Source organism: Pan troglodytes, chromosome 3 (genome assembly GCF_028858775.2).
Source record: "Pan troglodytes isolate AG18354 chromosome 3, NHGRI_mPanTro3-v2.0_pri, whole genome shotgun sequence".
NCBI classification, from domain to species: domain Eukaryota; kingdom Metazoa; phylum Chordata; class Mammalia; order Primates; family Hominidae; genus Pan; species Pan troglodytes.
Window position 1 is genome coordinate 141,922,792 of NC_072401.2, and position 18,045 is coordinate 141,940,836.

Sequence of the window (18,045 nt, forward strand, 5' to 3'; positions counted from 1 at the left end):
AGAGTATTAATATTTCTTTTTATGGGTCTTTAAACCATTTGCCCTAAGTCTTACCCCTTGGTTTACTTGGAAGGGAAAGGTTGCTTTTTTTGTTTTTATTTTGAAAGTAGTCTCCACAAGCCTCTGGAACTCTTCATGGTCCTCTTGAAGAAACCCAATGTTAACTCCCTTCACAAGGTGACTTTATGTTTGGCCTCTGATGAAATATGTGAGCACACATTGCCCCAACTCTCCCAATCCTAGGGAATGGAGTAATTGTATGAATTACTACTCTCCAGCTGATTGATTGTGGCCAAATTTGGGGCAATTTGAACTCTAGGGAGTCAAAAATTTTGAATGATAACTGAAAAGAATTAAGGAGAAAATTATAGAAAAAAAAAATGGCAGATAGGAGACAGGACTAATGTGCAGCTCCTGCTTGGCCAGGCAGAACAGTGCCTGGAGACTCATATTGTGAACGTTTACTTCAAGAAACACTGCAGCAACATACCAGGAAAACCTAAAGAATTCACAAACCCTTTGAAAGAACTGGCTTGCCACTGCAAACTCTGTGAGATGGCTGAAAAACTGCGAGTTCCCAAAGAGTAAGGGGGGAAAAGTTGGCCTCCATACACACATCCCCACTGAGGAACCTGAAAATCCAGAACATGAGAGAAGGATTTAACCTTACCTAGAGCTGAAATGGATTTAGGAAGCCAAGAGAAATATAAAAGTAGACGAAGCAGCGGGAAGAGCCCTGTAGGCACTCCTGGTCCCCAACTCCAGCCCAGGGACGTCATTCCTGGCCTTATCTCACAGAGTTCTTTGGGGAAAGGAAGGCAGCCAGTGGAACTGGGGAGGGGTCACAGGGTGAAGGAAACTCCTAGCTGAACTTTGTAATAATTTTGACTGAGCACAAATTTTCTTGAGCATAATCTGGGGGCAGGGTGAATGGGAAATGCAGATATGAGCACAGAAGCCACTGCCAAAGGTGCGAAGGTGTGGGCAGGCAGGGAGGGGTGAGGCATGAGAGCCCTGCTTGCTTTCTCGGTGGGGAGGCTTGTAGTCTGGGGCAAGAGCTCATCCCTGCTCATAGGGTTGCCTGGATATAAACTCACCCAAAGAAACTTTATTCTCATACTAAGCTAGAAACCAGACCAGGTCCTGAATATAAAAAAAGCAGTACCCAAGGTCATTCTTGCCCTTCTGCGTCTCATAACCTCATAAGAAAAAAAATAATAAAAGTACAACAATTAGATAAGTGCTACGTGAAGATATCAACAATGTTGGCTATCTTACAGTAAGTTTTCAAAGTTGTGGAAAGGGTGGAAGAACATGCCACTTAGTTTTAGGGCACAGAGAGCTGACAGAAGGAAGTTAATGATTGCAAGGTTGGCAGACCAGATCATGAAGGATATTTTATGATATGTGGGAAACTTTGGACTTGATCTCATATGAGAAAATATTCTTCTGGGTACAGCATGAAGAATGAATTGTAAGAGAGGCTAGGTTAGGCTAGGATTAGGGACTCTGTAATGGTGAAGGCCTGAACTAAATCCAAGCCAATGGAAGGAGGATGAGAGGGACAATGTGTAGAGAGATTTTAAAAAAGAAACAATAACAGAGATATAAAAGGCTGAAGGAAAAACAAAGATCCAGGATGACTCCCAGCTTTGTGACTCTAAAAACTGGGCATAATGTGGACCACTAATTAAAAGCAAAACAAAACGCTTAAAAGATTCCTAGATTCTGACACACCATTTATAATTTTAACACAAAAGAAGGCTAATCGGTTTCCTGGGATAAGACCTTTTTCTGATTTCTGGCATGTCTTTTTCTTTATTAAGTTTTGAGGGACCAAATTATTACATTTCCCATAATACTTACCACACTAATACCCCAAATTATAATCCTTTGTATGTGTATAGAGCTTTTAATTTTTTAAGATTCTTTCACAAATATATTTTATTCTCATAATGACTCTTCCAATTATGCAATATAGGTGTCATTATACACACTAGAAAGTTAGGAAAGCTAAGAAAAAAAGGTGAAATTACCTGCCTACAATGACCAGCAAACAGAACAGCTGGGACTAGAATCCAGCTGTAATGATTTATAATCCCAGGCTCTCCCCCTCCTCATTATTATGCCTTTGCTGATTATTGTCTGTAAACGTGAACATAGACCATCAGTGGTGAGCTGGTAAATGTTTAACAACTGACTTGGGGGTGGAGGGATGGACATCCTGCTTTGTAGCTTTTGCCCATTTCCACGGTATAAATACTCCTACTGTGGCTAATGCTATCAACTCGATGTTATTGAACACAGAGTTGGGAAGTGATGCACATAGTTGGGTCTTGAAAGCCAGTAGAAGCCAGCTCCAGAACACCACTGTGTCTGAAATAGTTTCTAATATGAGCTGATTCCAAGATTTTATCAGATGAAGTTAGTTATTTAAGGCTACTATTTTCTAATATGACATACCTGGCTAATTTTCGTGAGGCCTCAGCTAAGTGCTTGGCATTTAACATGCTTGAGTATAAAAAGGCAGGTATTGAAATGACCTCTAAGGATCCAGACCTCACTTGCCTTTTGAATCTATAAATAGAAGTAAATGCAGACTTATAATTGAATATTTAATTTTCCAGAATAACATAAATACTTAAAAATAATTTTCTTATGCATGGCCACATAATATTTGATTTGAATTATTTCACATGTTGATACATGATACCAGCATCATAAAACTAGCCAAAGCATTTTTTAATAAATTAATAACAGACATATTAAAATACACAATATAAAATTAGTTTCTTCTTATAAAAATTACAGGTACTTTGACATTTTTAAAGTTTATAGCCAGATGTGTACTCTGACATTTGAAACAATGAAACTCATGGATTATGAGAACACAGTGACTGCAAGAAAGCAAGAACATTTGATGATTTTTAAATGCATAATTTTGAATTTAATAAAAGTCCTACTGAATAGCAATTTGGCTCCTGAAACTAGATTACCCCAGCAAGCAAGGATTTAGTCAGACTCTTGTCCACAACTCATTGGAGGACTATGTGTACTCTTTAGCATCTTTATTTTTAAACGTTAATGTGATAGATCAACAAGGTCATCACTAAACTACATAAAATATGATTCACAAAAATTCCAATATAAATCTTGTACCATCAAGGTAAAGGATGGGAAACCAAGTAGAAAATTTTAAATGGTCTTCCTTTAGAGATAATGTGATTTTAAATGAGATTGGAATTTAGGCATTACATTATTTATTAACATGTTAAAGGTTCAAGGAAATGTTTATTTTGTACTACATAAAAAATTTAAAAGCTTACAGTTTTATATGCGTAATCTCCATTATGGGCAGAATAGTCCTTGCTTTGTACAATTCTGAATGTATGAATTTCAGTTACTGTGTTTTAGTTAAATAACACCAGTCTCCCACAACAACACTGTAGTCATGATATATTGTGAACAATTGTGTAAAGTACAAACTTCACTGCTAGCTCTTCAATGCACAAATCACTATATAAATAGCAGATGCACATCATCATTAGTGACTAATTGCATCACTTCTTTCAAAGTCTTTTGGTGACTGGTCACTGTACATCTACTATTTAGTTCACCTGTTGACAGCAAAACATGTGGTTGTCTTGCGTCGCCTCCCAGTGATAAGCCTACATGATATTTAACAAAAGTAGGTAATCCAAAGAGGAAATTGGCTGACAGATGAAAGTGCAGAAGGTGAATGCTGGTAGTGAATTTGGATGTGCTGTAAAAGAGCTGATCATGGGAATGTTGACACCTCCTCTATTTGAGTGACTCTAGAGATGCAACAAAGGGAACTTAGTGAAGGTGAACTTAACTGACAAATAAGAAAAATGGTTGTGGTGAAATTATGTCACATAGGAAATGATGCTGCTGAAAAACTTCACATTAAAGGAACTCTCAGAGATATTTCATGACATTGAAAACACAAATGATAAAATGCTGGAACTGATCCAAACTTAGAAAGGAGTATAACAATTTGCTGAAGCATAGAAAAGACATTTGCTCAGTATTTTAAGTTCTGTGATAAGAAAAAGGCAAGGACCATTTAAATTACTCTTGATAAAATTTTTAAAAGAAATCAAATCATTAATACTCAATAATTTTAATGTTTTAAATTACAGTGTAATAAATTAGCTTAACAATATTTTTCATTTTTCTATGTATTTATAGTTGACAGAGAGTAATGTTTTAACATACGTTTAAAGGTCATGGAACAATTGTGATTTTTTTCCCATTGTTTGTTAATATTGGCTTGCATGGTTTCAACTTGCACAATCATTTTTATGGCCCCATGCTATCTTTCAAATCAAGGATTGCCTGAGTATATATAAACACACACAAACACACATGGAAGAAAGCTCATGTTTTATAATGGGTATGTATCATGAAAATGGGGTTGGAGTAGCATATTGTGCTAGAGAGAATATGGGTTTTAGACCTAGAAAAGTCTCTGTGCCAATTTTGCTTGTTTTACTTCCTAACTTCAAGGAAGTAATTTATTTTTTCTGATCTTTAATTTCCTCATCTGTAAAACTGGAATAGTAACTTAAAAACTTGGGGGGAAAGAACTGTTCAAAATACATGTTGGAATTCTTCCCAGGCTCTGTACATTAGTGGAAAGGTTTTTGGTTATTTATTTTGATGGGAGCATAAGTGGAGGAGTGAAGGGGATGAAAGTCTTACTGGCTGCCCTCTGATTTTATGATATATCAAATGAAAAGATTTTTAAAAAACGAATTCTAATATGTTCCTTGGGGAATAGAAAATACTGGCGTGGAAAAAAAAAAGAATGGAGAGTTTGGTTGTTTGCTTTGTGGTAAAAGTTAGTAACATAATATCTAAATTTTTAAATGAATTTGTGTAACCTTAAACTACAAGATCTTGTGCGGCAATTTAGTACAGATAAAGGGAAATAACATCAAGTTGCAGCATACACAATCATCAAAAAGTTTAGATTACAGAGATACACAAATTTTGTCCTCTAGAAAATTCCATCCAAAGTCCAAAAAGCACCAAAAGTTAAGTTACAATTTCTACTTTGATGATATAATTTCCCAGTCATGATGGAGAGAAAGATTCCAGTCTTGGTTTTATTCAATTTGTTTTAAGCAAGATACTTGAAATTTTGTGTGTTGACAGCTTTCTAGGACTCTTTAAAACTTTTATAGCTTGTTAGGTTATTTATATACAGCATCAAAAGCCCTTGACTTAATTATATGGGAATTGCTAGTTTCCAATGACTGGAGAAAATAATATAACTCTAGGTTGTTGCCATTAAAAATGAATGATTTTACCTTATAGTCATACAAGAGTGGAAATCTTACAACTCTATAGGTTTATGTAAAGTGCATAGTTATATATAGTTTCATATGAGGTTATATACAAACATAGATGAGTCCTTTAAAAATTATATAGTTTCAATCTAGGACTAATCCAAATATAAAACAATCTCTCATTACCCTAATGAGAAAACCTAGGAAAAGGGTTTTTAGCTAAATTAAATAGGCAAAAGTTTAGACATGTAAATTTAAAAGTTATATGTCTATATTACCTTTGATAATGTTTTAAATTTAATATTCACTATTAAATTATTCTATTATAATTTAATAGTGAATATTAAAAATAGTGAATATTAAATAGTGAATATTCACTATTATATTATTCATATTTTAAATTATTGCTTTACTCTACTTTCACAAAAAATAATTATATTCCAACTCTTTATCCTGCATTGGTATTATCAATATAATTATCACCACTAGAATCACTTTTTGAATCACCTGACACAGTTTTCCAGTATCCTTGATTTTCAATTCTAACTACAATACGGCAATTTCTAAAACCAGTGACATTGTCTCTGAAAATTTTGTAGCAAATCAGAAGTATTCTCATACATTAGGTAATGTTTTCATTGGAGATCTTTACAAGTAACCACATACTCTAATTTTTTTAAGTGATTTTCAAAAGGCTTACAATGATGTGGTCATATCTCCAGGAATTGTTTTACACCTTTGCCTTCTTTTTAATTGATTCTGTCAGGAGTCTCCTATAAGAATGCCAAACTAGCATAGATTGAGGCCACTTCAGGATAATGTGTCTTCTCTTCTCTAAATAGTAGTTTATTGTTCAGAATAAAGCAACTGAGAAGGCATCCTTGAGTATGAGAAGATTTTTTAAGGGTTCAAGTATAAGGTAACTTTTTTCCTGGGGAGTCTTTTAGGGGAAAAACTAGATGTATATGGTGTTTTGTTTAATCTTTATTTAATCCCTCTCCCTTCACATAAATCACCTATTTCAAGCCTTCACTACCCTAAGTTCCTTCACTGCCAATGAATCCCTCCTTCTCAACACAGGGGCTTACCTCCTTCACAGAGAAAAGAGAAATCTTTAAAAAAGGATTTTTAAGATGATTACACCGTCTTTCCCCCAACAAATTAATTTTTCTACTCTTTCACCTGCTCTCATCTCCTCTTTGGTCTCAGTGCTGTCTAAAGCTCCCTCCACCTGAGTCTCCAGTTCCCTCCTGCCTTGCTTCATCAGCCCCTCCTCTCTCTACTGCAGCACGAGTAAAAACTCCAGGTGCTTCCACCTCAAAACCTCCCAAACAGTATTTGTGTCCCTTAAGACAGGTGTTTTGACTTTTCTTCCTATCAGTTGAACTTACTGATAATAGTCTACATTCATTTCTTTAAATATGTATTATAAAAATTACCAAACATCCACAAAAATAGAAATATAATGAACCCCAAATCAGTTTCCTTCAATAACCATTTATTTTCTGCCACGTTTGTTTCATCTACGCAGCTGCCCCTTTTTTGCTTAAGTATTTTAAAACAAATGCTGGATATCATTTCGCCCTTACATTCTTCAGTGTGAATATTAAAAAGGACATTTATTTAGATAACCACAATGGTATTATTCACACTTTGCAAAACTATAAATGATTATTTAACATCACATAATACTTAGTCAATTTTCAAATGTCCGCAGTCGTCTAAAAAGTGCCTATTTTGGGGGAGTAGGCGCTCAAACAAGTACCCAAATAAGGTCGCTCATTGTAATTGATTATCCCTATTTCTTTTTAAAATTTATAATCTAGACCGGTCACCGTCATTTTTCTTTCTTCCCCCATCGCCATTCCACTTTTTAAAGAACCTGGGTCAGTTTTCTGCAGAAGGTCCCACATCTTGATTGTTTTGCCCCAGATGGCCTCCTTTATTTGCTCTGTATCCTGTAAACTGGAATTCAGCTCCTAAGGCTTGATTGCATTCAGGGTTTTTTGTTTTGTTGTTTTGTTTAAGTCGGGGGAATAACTCTTTCTTGGCATCATTTCCATCGCCAGACTTTCAGCGACCCTGGCTGCGCACAGCTCACACTGCACATCGCACCCCTCTGCTCTGCAGTGCATCCTGTCCTGCGGGACGCCCTTGCTAGCGGGGTACCGGTTGGCCTCTGCCTGCGGGAAGCAGTAAGTGACAAGAGCCTGGAAGGCAGTCGAAGCCAAGGATACGCCTCCTCTTTCAGCTCCCGCGGTGGCGGAGGTTCCAGCTGCTGAGTAGGCCGATTTCCAGAGCCTCTGATCCCCGGGTTTAATGTCCTCTCCTTCCCGCTGCTCTGTGCTCTTTCTTCTCCCTTCTGTGCTCTCAGTCCTCTGAAACTTGTTTTGACCAATTGTTTGTGTGAAATTGCCTGTTTCCTCTATTTGAACGACCAGGAGTTTTCCTGTGCGGACACTGACAGGCATACCTTCCTAGTAAAGTTCCCCCAACCCTCTCACTTAATGACGCGCTTCAAAACGGTGATTCTCCAATTCCATTCATTCTACACTTACTAGCTGGAATTGTTTTGACTAGAACAACTAACTGCCTCAGCCACTAGAGCTATTTGGTGAGGAAAAATAAAACAAAGCAAAACACTTTACTGGCTAAACAAAACACGGCCTGTCAGCCAGATTCAGCCTGAAGGCCACATTTGCAGCCCTGGTCTACAGCACAGAGTGCATATTTCTTAGCATGGTGCATAGGCCCTTCGTGATGTCAACAGCACCTGCCTTATCTCCCACCAGTCCTTCCGCCTTAACTCCAAATACCCATTTCCAAAATAGACTTACATGTTCAAAAGTTTAGCATGCTCCTTCTTTGGTCTCTCTGCCTTCCTCAGCAATTCTATTTATCAGGCATGACATTTTCCCCCTGTCTGCCTGAAGAATGTCTACTTATTCCTTCAGACTCTGCTCAATTATTACCTTCTCAGGAAAGTCCTTCTTGATATTTGCAGGTAGAGTTAAATTAAATACTTCTTCGTCTACATGTTGTCATATTTATTCCCCATTACCACTAGGACAATGCTAGCCTCTTCCTTCCTTTCTTTATTTTATAATTTTTTTTTTTTTGAGACAGGGTCTCACTCTATCACTCAGGCAGGAGTGCAGTGGCATGATCTCGGCTCACTGAAGCCTCCACCTCCCAGGCACTGGCAATCCTTCCACTTCAGCCTCCCTAGTAGCTAGGACTACAGGTGCACACCACCAGGCTCGGCTTAATTTTGGGGGCTATTTTTTCAGTAGAGATGGGGTTTGGCCATGTTGCCCAGGCTGATCTCGAACTCCTGGGCTCAAGCAATCCACCCACCTTGGCCTCTCAAAGTACTGGCCTTACAGGTGTGAGTCACCATGCCTGGTCCTCCTTTTCCTTTCGTTTCTCGTTTCTCCTTTTTGTTTCCTTCCTTCCTTCCTTCCTTCCTTCCTTCCTTCCTTCCTTCTCTCTCTTTTCATTTCTTTTTCAAGTTGTATCACCTATTTGAACTTAGGATTTGGAAGGCAGGGTCTATTCCACAGCATCTTGCTTGATAAAGAGCTTCATATTAGTTAATCTGTATGTGCTTCGGCTGCTTACAGCTGAAGGAGATTATAAGCAGAAGTGGTGAAGTAACTTCACACAGTAAAGGATACAGGAATGTTTTAAAAATAACTCAATGGGCTTCTCTCGGTACCAATGGTTCTCATGCAGGATAAACAGTATAACATGAAAAATGTAAATTCTAATTGGTAGATATCCAGCAAAATTGGGAAAACCATTAAGCCATACTTCATCACAGCTTAGAAAGGACTACAGGTTCTTTCTGCCAGCTATACTCATTAAAAAGTATATGATCACTAAGAAAATAATTATACAATTGGACAGAAAAAATAAGATAGAAAAATGAAAGAATGGCTAATTTAAAAATATATCAGACAGTACTTACTTTTTTGTAATCATTTTAACAACAGAATGTAAATAATCTTCATTACTCTAAAAATGAGAAAAATATTTTACTGAAACTAAGCATGTCTCATAGTTCTATTAATACAACTTCTTTTGCTATATATAAATCTAATTTGTGTGTGAAATGCTATTGCATACTAATAATTTTTAGTGTTTTTACTTTCTATTAAAAGATTTAAAAATATCCATGTTCTTAAAAAATTTGACTTGAATACAGGAAATATTTCATTCTTTTCTCTTTGCCACAATGTGAAATATTATAATCCAAAATTTACCCTTAAATTTATATACTTTTTAGATATATAAGATTACATAAAATATTATATATCTAAAGATGTTTTTAGTCTAAAAATGGTCATCTATGAATGGCTTATTTCAAAGAACTACTCCTTTTGAAAACTACTCTTCATTTCCTGAGTATTATATGACAATAAGCTTACTTCAAAATTATATCATATTTCTCCAGACAGTATTACTCAGCTTGATTCCAATTTGCCTTCCTGACAATAAACTTTGTGGACCTGCTCTTCATTGAACAGTGTGCTAGATTAGATGACAGACTCCTGCAAAAAGCTTTTGATGGTTTACCCTCTTGGGATAATTTTTTAAAAAATAACGTGGCATTTACAAGATATAGCCTCAGGGCCCATAAGCATTTCCAACACAAAATTTTGAAAATATTTTGAACAATCACAGTTCTGTTGTTGAACCTGAGTACTCTGAAAGGCAACTCTGGATGTATGTACTCAGGTTTCTTGTTTAAAAATAGCAGACATGATGTAGATAAATCTCCTATAGTACTGGAGGCTCTTAACCATAAATTGAATCACTAGCTATTTGTCTCACACTGAAACATATTGTATTTTAAACACGGTGTCAAAGTCATATTTCGTAAGCATTTTATATTCCATTTAAAAGTCTTCCTCCAATGTTTTATTACAAATCTAAACATTTTAGACAGACATGGGTTGTGCTAACAGCAAAGAAGTAAGGATTCTAATATATAAAATAAGGCAATAGGATGAAACATTTTGGAGATTATGTGCATGCTTTCTTTTAATGTTAATAAATTAAACTGGGATGCAATGATTTTAATCTTTCATTTCTATTTTTCTAATAGTTCTTCTATTGCTTGTTCTGTTTCGAGTTTTTTCTGCATTCAAAGACATCTTTATTATAGAAAATTCAAGCAATAACAAAAAGAATAAAGAAAAGATAATAAAGGTTCTTCTTAATCCCAGCATTTAGAGATAACCATTATTTATATTAATGATATCTTTATATCATTCCAAAGTTTGCTCATTTTCTTTTTTCTTCATATATTTCATTTGTTTCTATATATTTTCCCCTCCCTCCATCTTTTCCTTCTTTCCTTCATTCCTATTTAACGTAATGATAACATTATGTTAAACATGATGCTTTACAGCTTTTTTTTCACTTAACAATAGGACATGAACATCACTTTGTATCAGTGAGTATAGATATTCATTCTTCTTTCAATGCCTACCAAGTATTGCATTGTGGAGATATATAGCAAGGTATTTTATCAGTCTCTTATGGGTAGATATTTTGGTTGTTTCCAATATTATGCTTTCATAACCCAACAATGCACTGAAAATCCTTGAAATAATTATTTATTTAGCACTTACTATGTGCCACACATCACTCTAAGTACTTTAAATATATTAGCTAATTTCATCCCCCAACAACCTTATGGCATAGGCAATATGATTATCACAATTTTAGAGATAAAAGAAAATGAGGCATAGATAAATTAAGTAAGTTGCTCAAGTTCACTGGTTGGGAAGTAGAGAAGCTGGCATTTTAACCTTGGACTTCTAAATCCAGAGTCTGTTCTCAACTTCCATACTATACTGCCATATTTTTACTGGTTTTTGTTTGCTTGTTCATTTGTTTGTTTTTTGAGACAGGGCCTCGCTCTGTAGCCCAGGCTGGAGTGCAGTGGTGCAATCATGGCTCATTACAGGCTCTACCTCCTGGGCTCAAATGATCCTCCTGCTGCAACCTCCCAAGTAGCTGGGACTACAGGTGCACACCATCATTTCTAGCTATGAATTTTTTTTTTTTTAAGTAGAGATGGGGGTCTCGCTATGTTGCCCAGGCTGATTTCAGACTTCTGAGCTCAAGTGATCTTCCTGCCCCAACACCCTAAAGTGCTGGAATTACAGGCATGAACCACCATGCCCCACCATTTTTACTGTTTTTATACACTTGCCTGATTATTTCCTTAGGATGAGTTCCCAGAATTTGAATTTCTGAGACAAAGTACATATACATTTAAATTTAACATACGTTGCCAAATTTCTCTCCAAAAAGTCTTATGGTGCTAATATTCACACAGTACTTTATAGTTTTAAATGGTATTAGGAACAGTGGAAATCTTTGGGGTCATTAGAGAGACCTAGGCTTGAATCTGCTCTATTAATTACTGGGCAAGTTACTTACCTTCTGTAAAATCTAGGTCCATTATCCCTAAAATCAGGACAGTAACAGCTACCTCACAGGGATGTAATGCAGGTTATAAATGTGTATAAAAATCATCTACAATCTCTCAAGCATAAGAAAGTCTCTCAATCATAGGTGTTGTTGCTTAATACAAATTATCTCTTGATTCATATACCAAACTCTTATTGGACTGGGCACATTTTATTAATAGCATCGATTTTAATAATTTTAATTTTGTTTGTAAATATAACTTCTGAGCCATATAGTAGTCAGGGATTCAGGGATTCTATATTAAATGCAATTCAAATTTAGCAATCTTATATTTCCCACATGAAGCCATTATGTTGTCCTTTTAGATTTACATATTTAATTCCTTCTCAGCAGTATCGAAGAAGTATTAAGTATGTTGTCTGGTATCCAAAAAAGGCATCTATGGGTAGCTTTTTAAAATTAAGAAAACAGTTTTCAACATGGTACAATGATTATTACCATTGAGGAAGGGAATTTGGAGACCATAGGGTGAGAATAAGGAGAGCTCCTTATTTTGTATACGTACATCTGCGACCAAGACAATCACTACAGAATCCTTCTCTTGGGAGAGCGTCATCCTGGAGACAACAGAGGTCAGTGTCTGTTTCAGGTAACTATAATTTCCTCTGTTAACAGTAGAAATACCCAGCGCAAAAGAAACTGTGGACATAGGAGTATGAAATCATCATTCCATACCACAGAGAAAAACATAGTTTAGCATTCATTCTATGCTTATTCCTATGTTTGGGTTAGTCTTATGGTAATAAAATGAGTGTTTGAAACTGTATTACAAAAATAATCCAAACTGTGTTAATTTTTATCACATATTTCATTTTCTTTTTGAGGAAATTTGCAGTGGATTGTTAGTAAAAGCACTAAACAGACTCCAAGATGTTCTTATGTTAAAAGATTTTGGTGTAGCAAAAATAAAACTAACCACTTTCCACTTACTATAGCTTCATCTAACTGAGTATAAAATGTCACATATTGGTCGATTCTCTCTTCTTTTCCTAACAAGACACTGGAACCCAAAACAGGAAAAAATTACTATGAAATATTTTCATCTGTGAAAGAATGTATGAAGTAATTTCTAAATGATTTGATGGAATGAATCCACATCTCTAAGTAACTTTTGTTGCCCAAGAATAGCTGGAGCACTAGGGCTCCAAGATGTACACATCTTGGCTGTACGGGTGCAGCTAAGATTGAGGCTACCAATCGTAACTATACTGGTACCTGGCCATATGGGCTTAGGCAAGATACACAACATCTCCAGCCTTATGTCCCCCTCTTTAAGATAGGGATAAGGACTTCCAGAATGGCTAAGTGAGAAACTCAGAAAATCTTCTTTCTAGAAAGCAGTAATAAAACTGCAAAAAAAAAAAAAAAAAAAAAAAAGGTCAAAACAGTCATTTCAGGGCCCTGATAAACTGAGAAGTATTTACTTAAGAAAAACTATGGAACTTTGGAAGGAACAGCTGATTGCTATTGAGTTTGAACATATCTTCACATGTTTATTGGCTTTTTTTTTTTTTTGAGATGGAGTCTCACTCTGTTGCCAAGGCTGGAGTGCAATGGCTCAATCTCAGCTCTCTGCAACCTCCACCTCCCAGGTTCAAGCTATTCTCCTGCCTCAGTCTCCCGAGTAGCTGGGATTACAGGCATGCACCACCATGCCCGGCTAACTTTTGTAGTTTTAGTACAGACAGGTTTTCACCATGTTGGCCAGGCTGGTCTCGAACTCCTGACCTCAAGTGATCTGCCCACCTCAGCCTCCCAAAGTGCTGGGATTACAGGCATGTGCCACTGTGCCCGGCCACTTATTGGCTTTTGGCTATTCTTTTTTGTAAAATCCTTGTTTAAGCTCTTGCCCATTTCTCTAATGAGTTGTCTGCATTTTTCTTATTGATTGTATTGATACTCTTTATATATTCTGAATATGAACCCCTTGTCAGTTATATGTGTTATTAAATATTATCTCCCACTCTTGGTTCCCTTTTCAATGTTTTGCCCCTTGATGAAGAGAAATTCTTAATTGTAATGTAGTGCAATTTGTCATCCATTTTCTTTGTTGTTTGGGTTTTCTGGGTCTTGTTAAGAAATCTTTGCTTATCTTCAGGTCATAAAGACATTCTTCTGAGTGATTTTCTAATAGTTTATTGTTTGCCTTTCATATTTAGAGCTGCAATCCACCTGGAATTGATTTTTATGGATAGATCGAGGCAGGATTCAAGTTTCAAGCTGTAAGATACAGTATAAAAGCAATTCCTGGAATGGCTTCCTATGCCTTACAATGCATTTACAAGAATTTAAAAGGCCCTTAGTGACCTGGTGCTGATCTATCCCTTTTTTTCAACTACCCACACTTTTCGAATTGACGAAATACCACTCTTACCTCGAAGCCTTTGCACACGCCATTCTTTTTGCCTAGAATACTCTTATTCCTCTAGTTTCCTTTGATAATTCTACTTATTTCTCAGGATTCAACTAAATATTAGTCATTTTGATCACAAATTGATGCTTAATCCTTTCACCAGCTATGCATTCTTACCTTATCTTTCATAGTACTCATCACTCCTTTTGTTGTAACTCATTCCTATCTAGAATGTCAGCTTAATGACAGCAGAGACACCTTCATGTGTGCTTATATTATAAATCCAGCACTAACATAAAGACTGATACATGGTAATGATAATAAGTTGAAATTGAATAAATAATAAAGGGGCAAGCCCCTTTATTATTTGGCCTGTGTCCATGGTCTTGCTACTAATACCCTCCAGCCCCAATTGGGCATGCAAGACACACATCCTTTCTAGGCCTTCTTGCCATCTGACTTTTGCATGTTTCTTTTCCTCTACCTGGATGACCACCCTCTACTTTCCACTATCCACCACCTACCACTTCCCTACTTAGTCTACTCCAATTCTTTTGCCCTTCATGTCACTTATATGACACTTCTTCCAGAAAGCATAGCATAGAATTTTGGCTCCACCCTGGTATTTCCCTTATCACAGCACCAGTCACTTTATATTATAATTACCTTATCATTTGTCTCTATGAAGGTGGGGTCTATGTCTTGTTCACCCCATATCCCAGGGCCTAAGAAGTGCCCAGAACAGAGTAGAAGCTTATTAAATGAGGAGACATGGAAGAATTCACAGAGAAGTTGTCATTTAAGCTGAAAAGTCATATTGGATAAGGGAGTCACATTACAAATCAGTTATGGTTTGCCAGAGGAGGTATGTTCATTATAGGCAGTGGTTAGCACATGCAGAATATATGAAGCTTGTCCTATCTGTTCTCAAAGAGCTTGGCCTATCTGTGAGAACTGCAAGTGGTTTGTGGTTTCTGGAAAGGAGAGGCACGGCAGAGACTGAGATTTGAAAGATACAGCCTTTTCTGCATATACCCTGCCAAGGGGCTAACTTCACCTCATGTGCACTGAGGGTCTACTGAAGGATTTTAAGCAAGAGTCAAGTATGATCAGTGATGAATTTTACTAACATATCTTCGAGGAAAGTATGAAGAATGGATTGACTTTGGTGGTACTAAAATCACAAGATAAATTACAAATATGTTTCCATAAACCAGGCACAAAATGATGAGGGGCTCAATAAAAAATAGTTATAGAGGGGCTACAGAGAGTAGAAATTATCCAAGATCTATTAGAATACAGAATAAACAAGACTGATGATGGATTCCCTAGTAGGCCTTGCCACAGGCTTCAATCCTCTTACATATGTTTCATGTGTTAGGATTTTTTTAGTTGCCTGGAAAAGAATCTTCCTTAAATCCCTTCTGGTAATTGAGAAAAGCCACCAAAAGGGCCTCAAAAGAAGGATAAATACATACACCATGATTGGAGATCAATAAATAGTTGGGGAATTAGAAAATTATTCTGGATTTAACACAGCTCTGATAACTGGGTTATCTCAACCCTCCAACCCCCTACACAGGGAGGTCTATTGCTCCTCCCAAACACCACCATGTCTCTCTCTCCTTCCTTTCACTCTGTGTCATGGGCTTCCATTTATATTTGCTGGTGCTTATGCAAGGTTATGTTTATTCTTGGTGTCTAATATCTTATCATTTCTATGCATTGTTTTTCTTGCGTGTGTCTTTCAACTTTTCCTCATCCTACAAACTATAGCTTTTGTCTAGCATGTACTTTCTCACACATTCACACAACACATATGCATGCATATGTATATACAGGTAAAGAGTTTTACAAGTATGAACTCAAGAAGTTTCTTAATTTCTCTAAGCCTCAGTTTTTTCAGGTGTAAAACAGAGATGACAATAATAGGCCCTATTGCATTGGATTGTGAAGATTAAATGAGATAATGTAAGAAAACATAGAACTCAGTAAGTGGAACACAGAATGCAATAGATAAATGATGTCATCAGAGGCATATGATACAAAACAACACTACTTATTCCCAAGGAACTGCCTAGAGCAGAGGTCAGCAAACTTTTTTTTTTTTTTTAAATAAAGGGGCAGATAGTAAGCATTTTTGGCTATTGGGTTATACCATCTCTGTTGCAACTACTCAGCTCTGCCATTGGAGCACAAAAGCAGACATAGACAACAAGTAAATGGATAAGCATAACTATGTTCCAACAAAACTGTGTGTTAAAACATGGAGCCGATGGGCCTGGCCTAGAGTGACTCACTCACTGGAATGAGTGAGGTTTATAGGAAAGGCAGGTATCCTGAGACTTAGCTTAATATTCCTGCTTCAAACTCCAAAGCTTCTTCTTGTCTTGTATACTTGGTGAACCTGAACTCATTTGTCAAGCCTTACCTCAAACATCACCTGTTGTATAAAGCTATTACTGACCTTGGTCTCCAGAAAGACTGGGAAACAGGAAAATAACCAGGTAAGAATAGATTTCCAAAAACAAGGAGAAAAGATTTGCCAAACATTTGGCATATACTTAATGTATATTTGACTTATATTACTTATTTTCAAAGCATTTGTGTTATGCTAAATTTGAATTCAAGTCACCAAGTGTTTATGAAACTATTATTTTCTGCCAGACAATATACTGACTTCCAGTAATCCAAATTAATGCCAGATAGGCTGTAGTCTGCATATCAATCTAAGATAATAATGGATTACATCTTAAAACTTAAAAGTATGTCCCCAAAGATCAAAATACCTTTATTTAATTTTCCAATTCTAAGTTTTCTTACCACCAGTTTTCCCTTTGCCAATGATTACATCAGGATAAATTCTACCTTCTTTCCTTAGATGAGGAAAAAAGAACTTTAAGTCTTCAAATGTATTAGATACTGTTTCATTTTTATTTAATATGTCTGCTTTCTGTGCAACTGAAAGAAAAAAAAATAATGCTTCTGAGTATATGATCATAGGGATTTTTCTCCCCCTGGAATAATTTTTTCAAAGGGGTGTTAATAAACTCACAGATTAATTTAGCATTCAATATATAAAACAAATACTCTAAAATGTAAATTATTAAAATAATAATGCTAAATATAGCTCAACTATTATTCATATTTATTTATAAAGTAATATTTAATTTAAGCCTAGAATTATAAGATACACAGAGGACAATGGAACTGTCAGTTCCAAATGAAAAAAGTATAACTGAAACATGCTGTAATTGGCTTACTCTGCTAGTTTGATTAATATCACTTTATTAAATTTGTATCTTTATAACTTTGCTTTGTAGCCCCTAAAATTTAATGACTATATTTGTAAACTTCATTAGAAGTTGCCTCTACAATTTTGAAAAAGAAAATGTTAGAGGACGCACATTGCCCAATTTTAATTCATAATACATAGCAATGTAGTCAAAACAGTGTGATATTATATAAAAAATAGATATATAAACAATGGAACAGATCATAGAATACAGAAGTAGGTTCACAAAAATATGGTTGACTGACTTATGACAAAGTTGCAAAGGTAATTGAATGCAGAAAAGACAGTTGATAAAGGTGTTTGAGCACTTGGACATCTACGTGGAAAAAACTGAACATTGACTTGTTTTTCATGCTGTTTATAAAAATTAGCTAAAAATGTTCATAGACATAAATGTAAAACATAAACCTATGAATTTTTTTAAAAACAAAAAAGAAAACCTTCATGACCCTGATATAGGTAAAGAGATCTTAGATACAATATAACAATACAAAAAACAAAACAATACATAAAAGAAAAATTCACAAATCAGACTTCATCAAAAATTAAAAATGCTTGCCCCCTGAAAGCATCAG

General features: G+C 35.9%; 1 protein-coding gene across 6 annotated transcripts in view; it reads right to left on the reverse strand.

Moving 5' to 3' along the window:
• Positions 1-18,045, reverse strand: part of MGAT4D (MGAT4 family member D) — a 56,023-nt gene that overhangs the window by 20,110 nt on the left and 17,868 nt on the right. For all 6 annotated transcript variants that reach the window (XM_009448321.5, XM_054683394.2, XM_009448322.5 and 3 more), the window contains 4 exons: positions 16,999-17,136; positions 12,328-12,461; positions 9,286-9,332; positions 2,464-2,577 (listed from right to left, as the gene is read on the reverse strand). In XM_009448321.5, the coding sequence (XP_009446596.2) occupies positions 2,464-2,577; positions 9,286-9,332; positions 12,328-12,461; positions 16,999-17,136 (433 nt within the window). The remainder of the gene's footprint in view (positions 1-2,463; positions 2,578-9,285; positions 9,333-12,327; positions 12,462-16,998; positions 17,137-18,045) is intronic.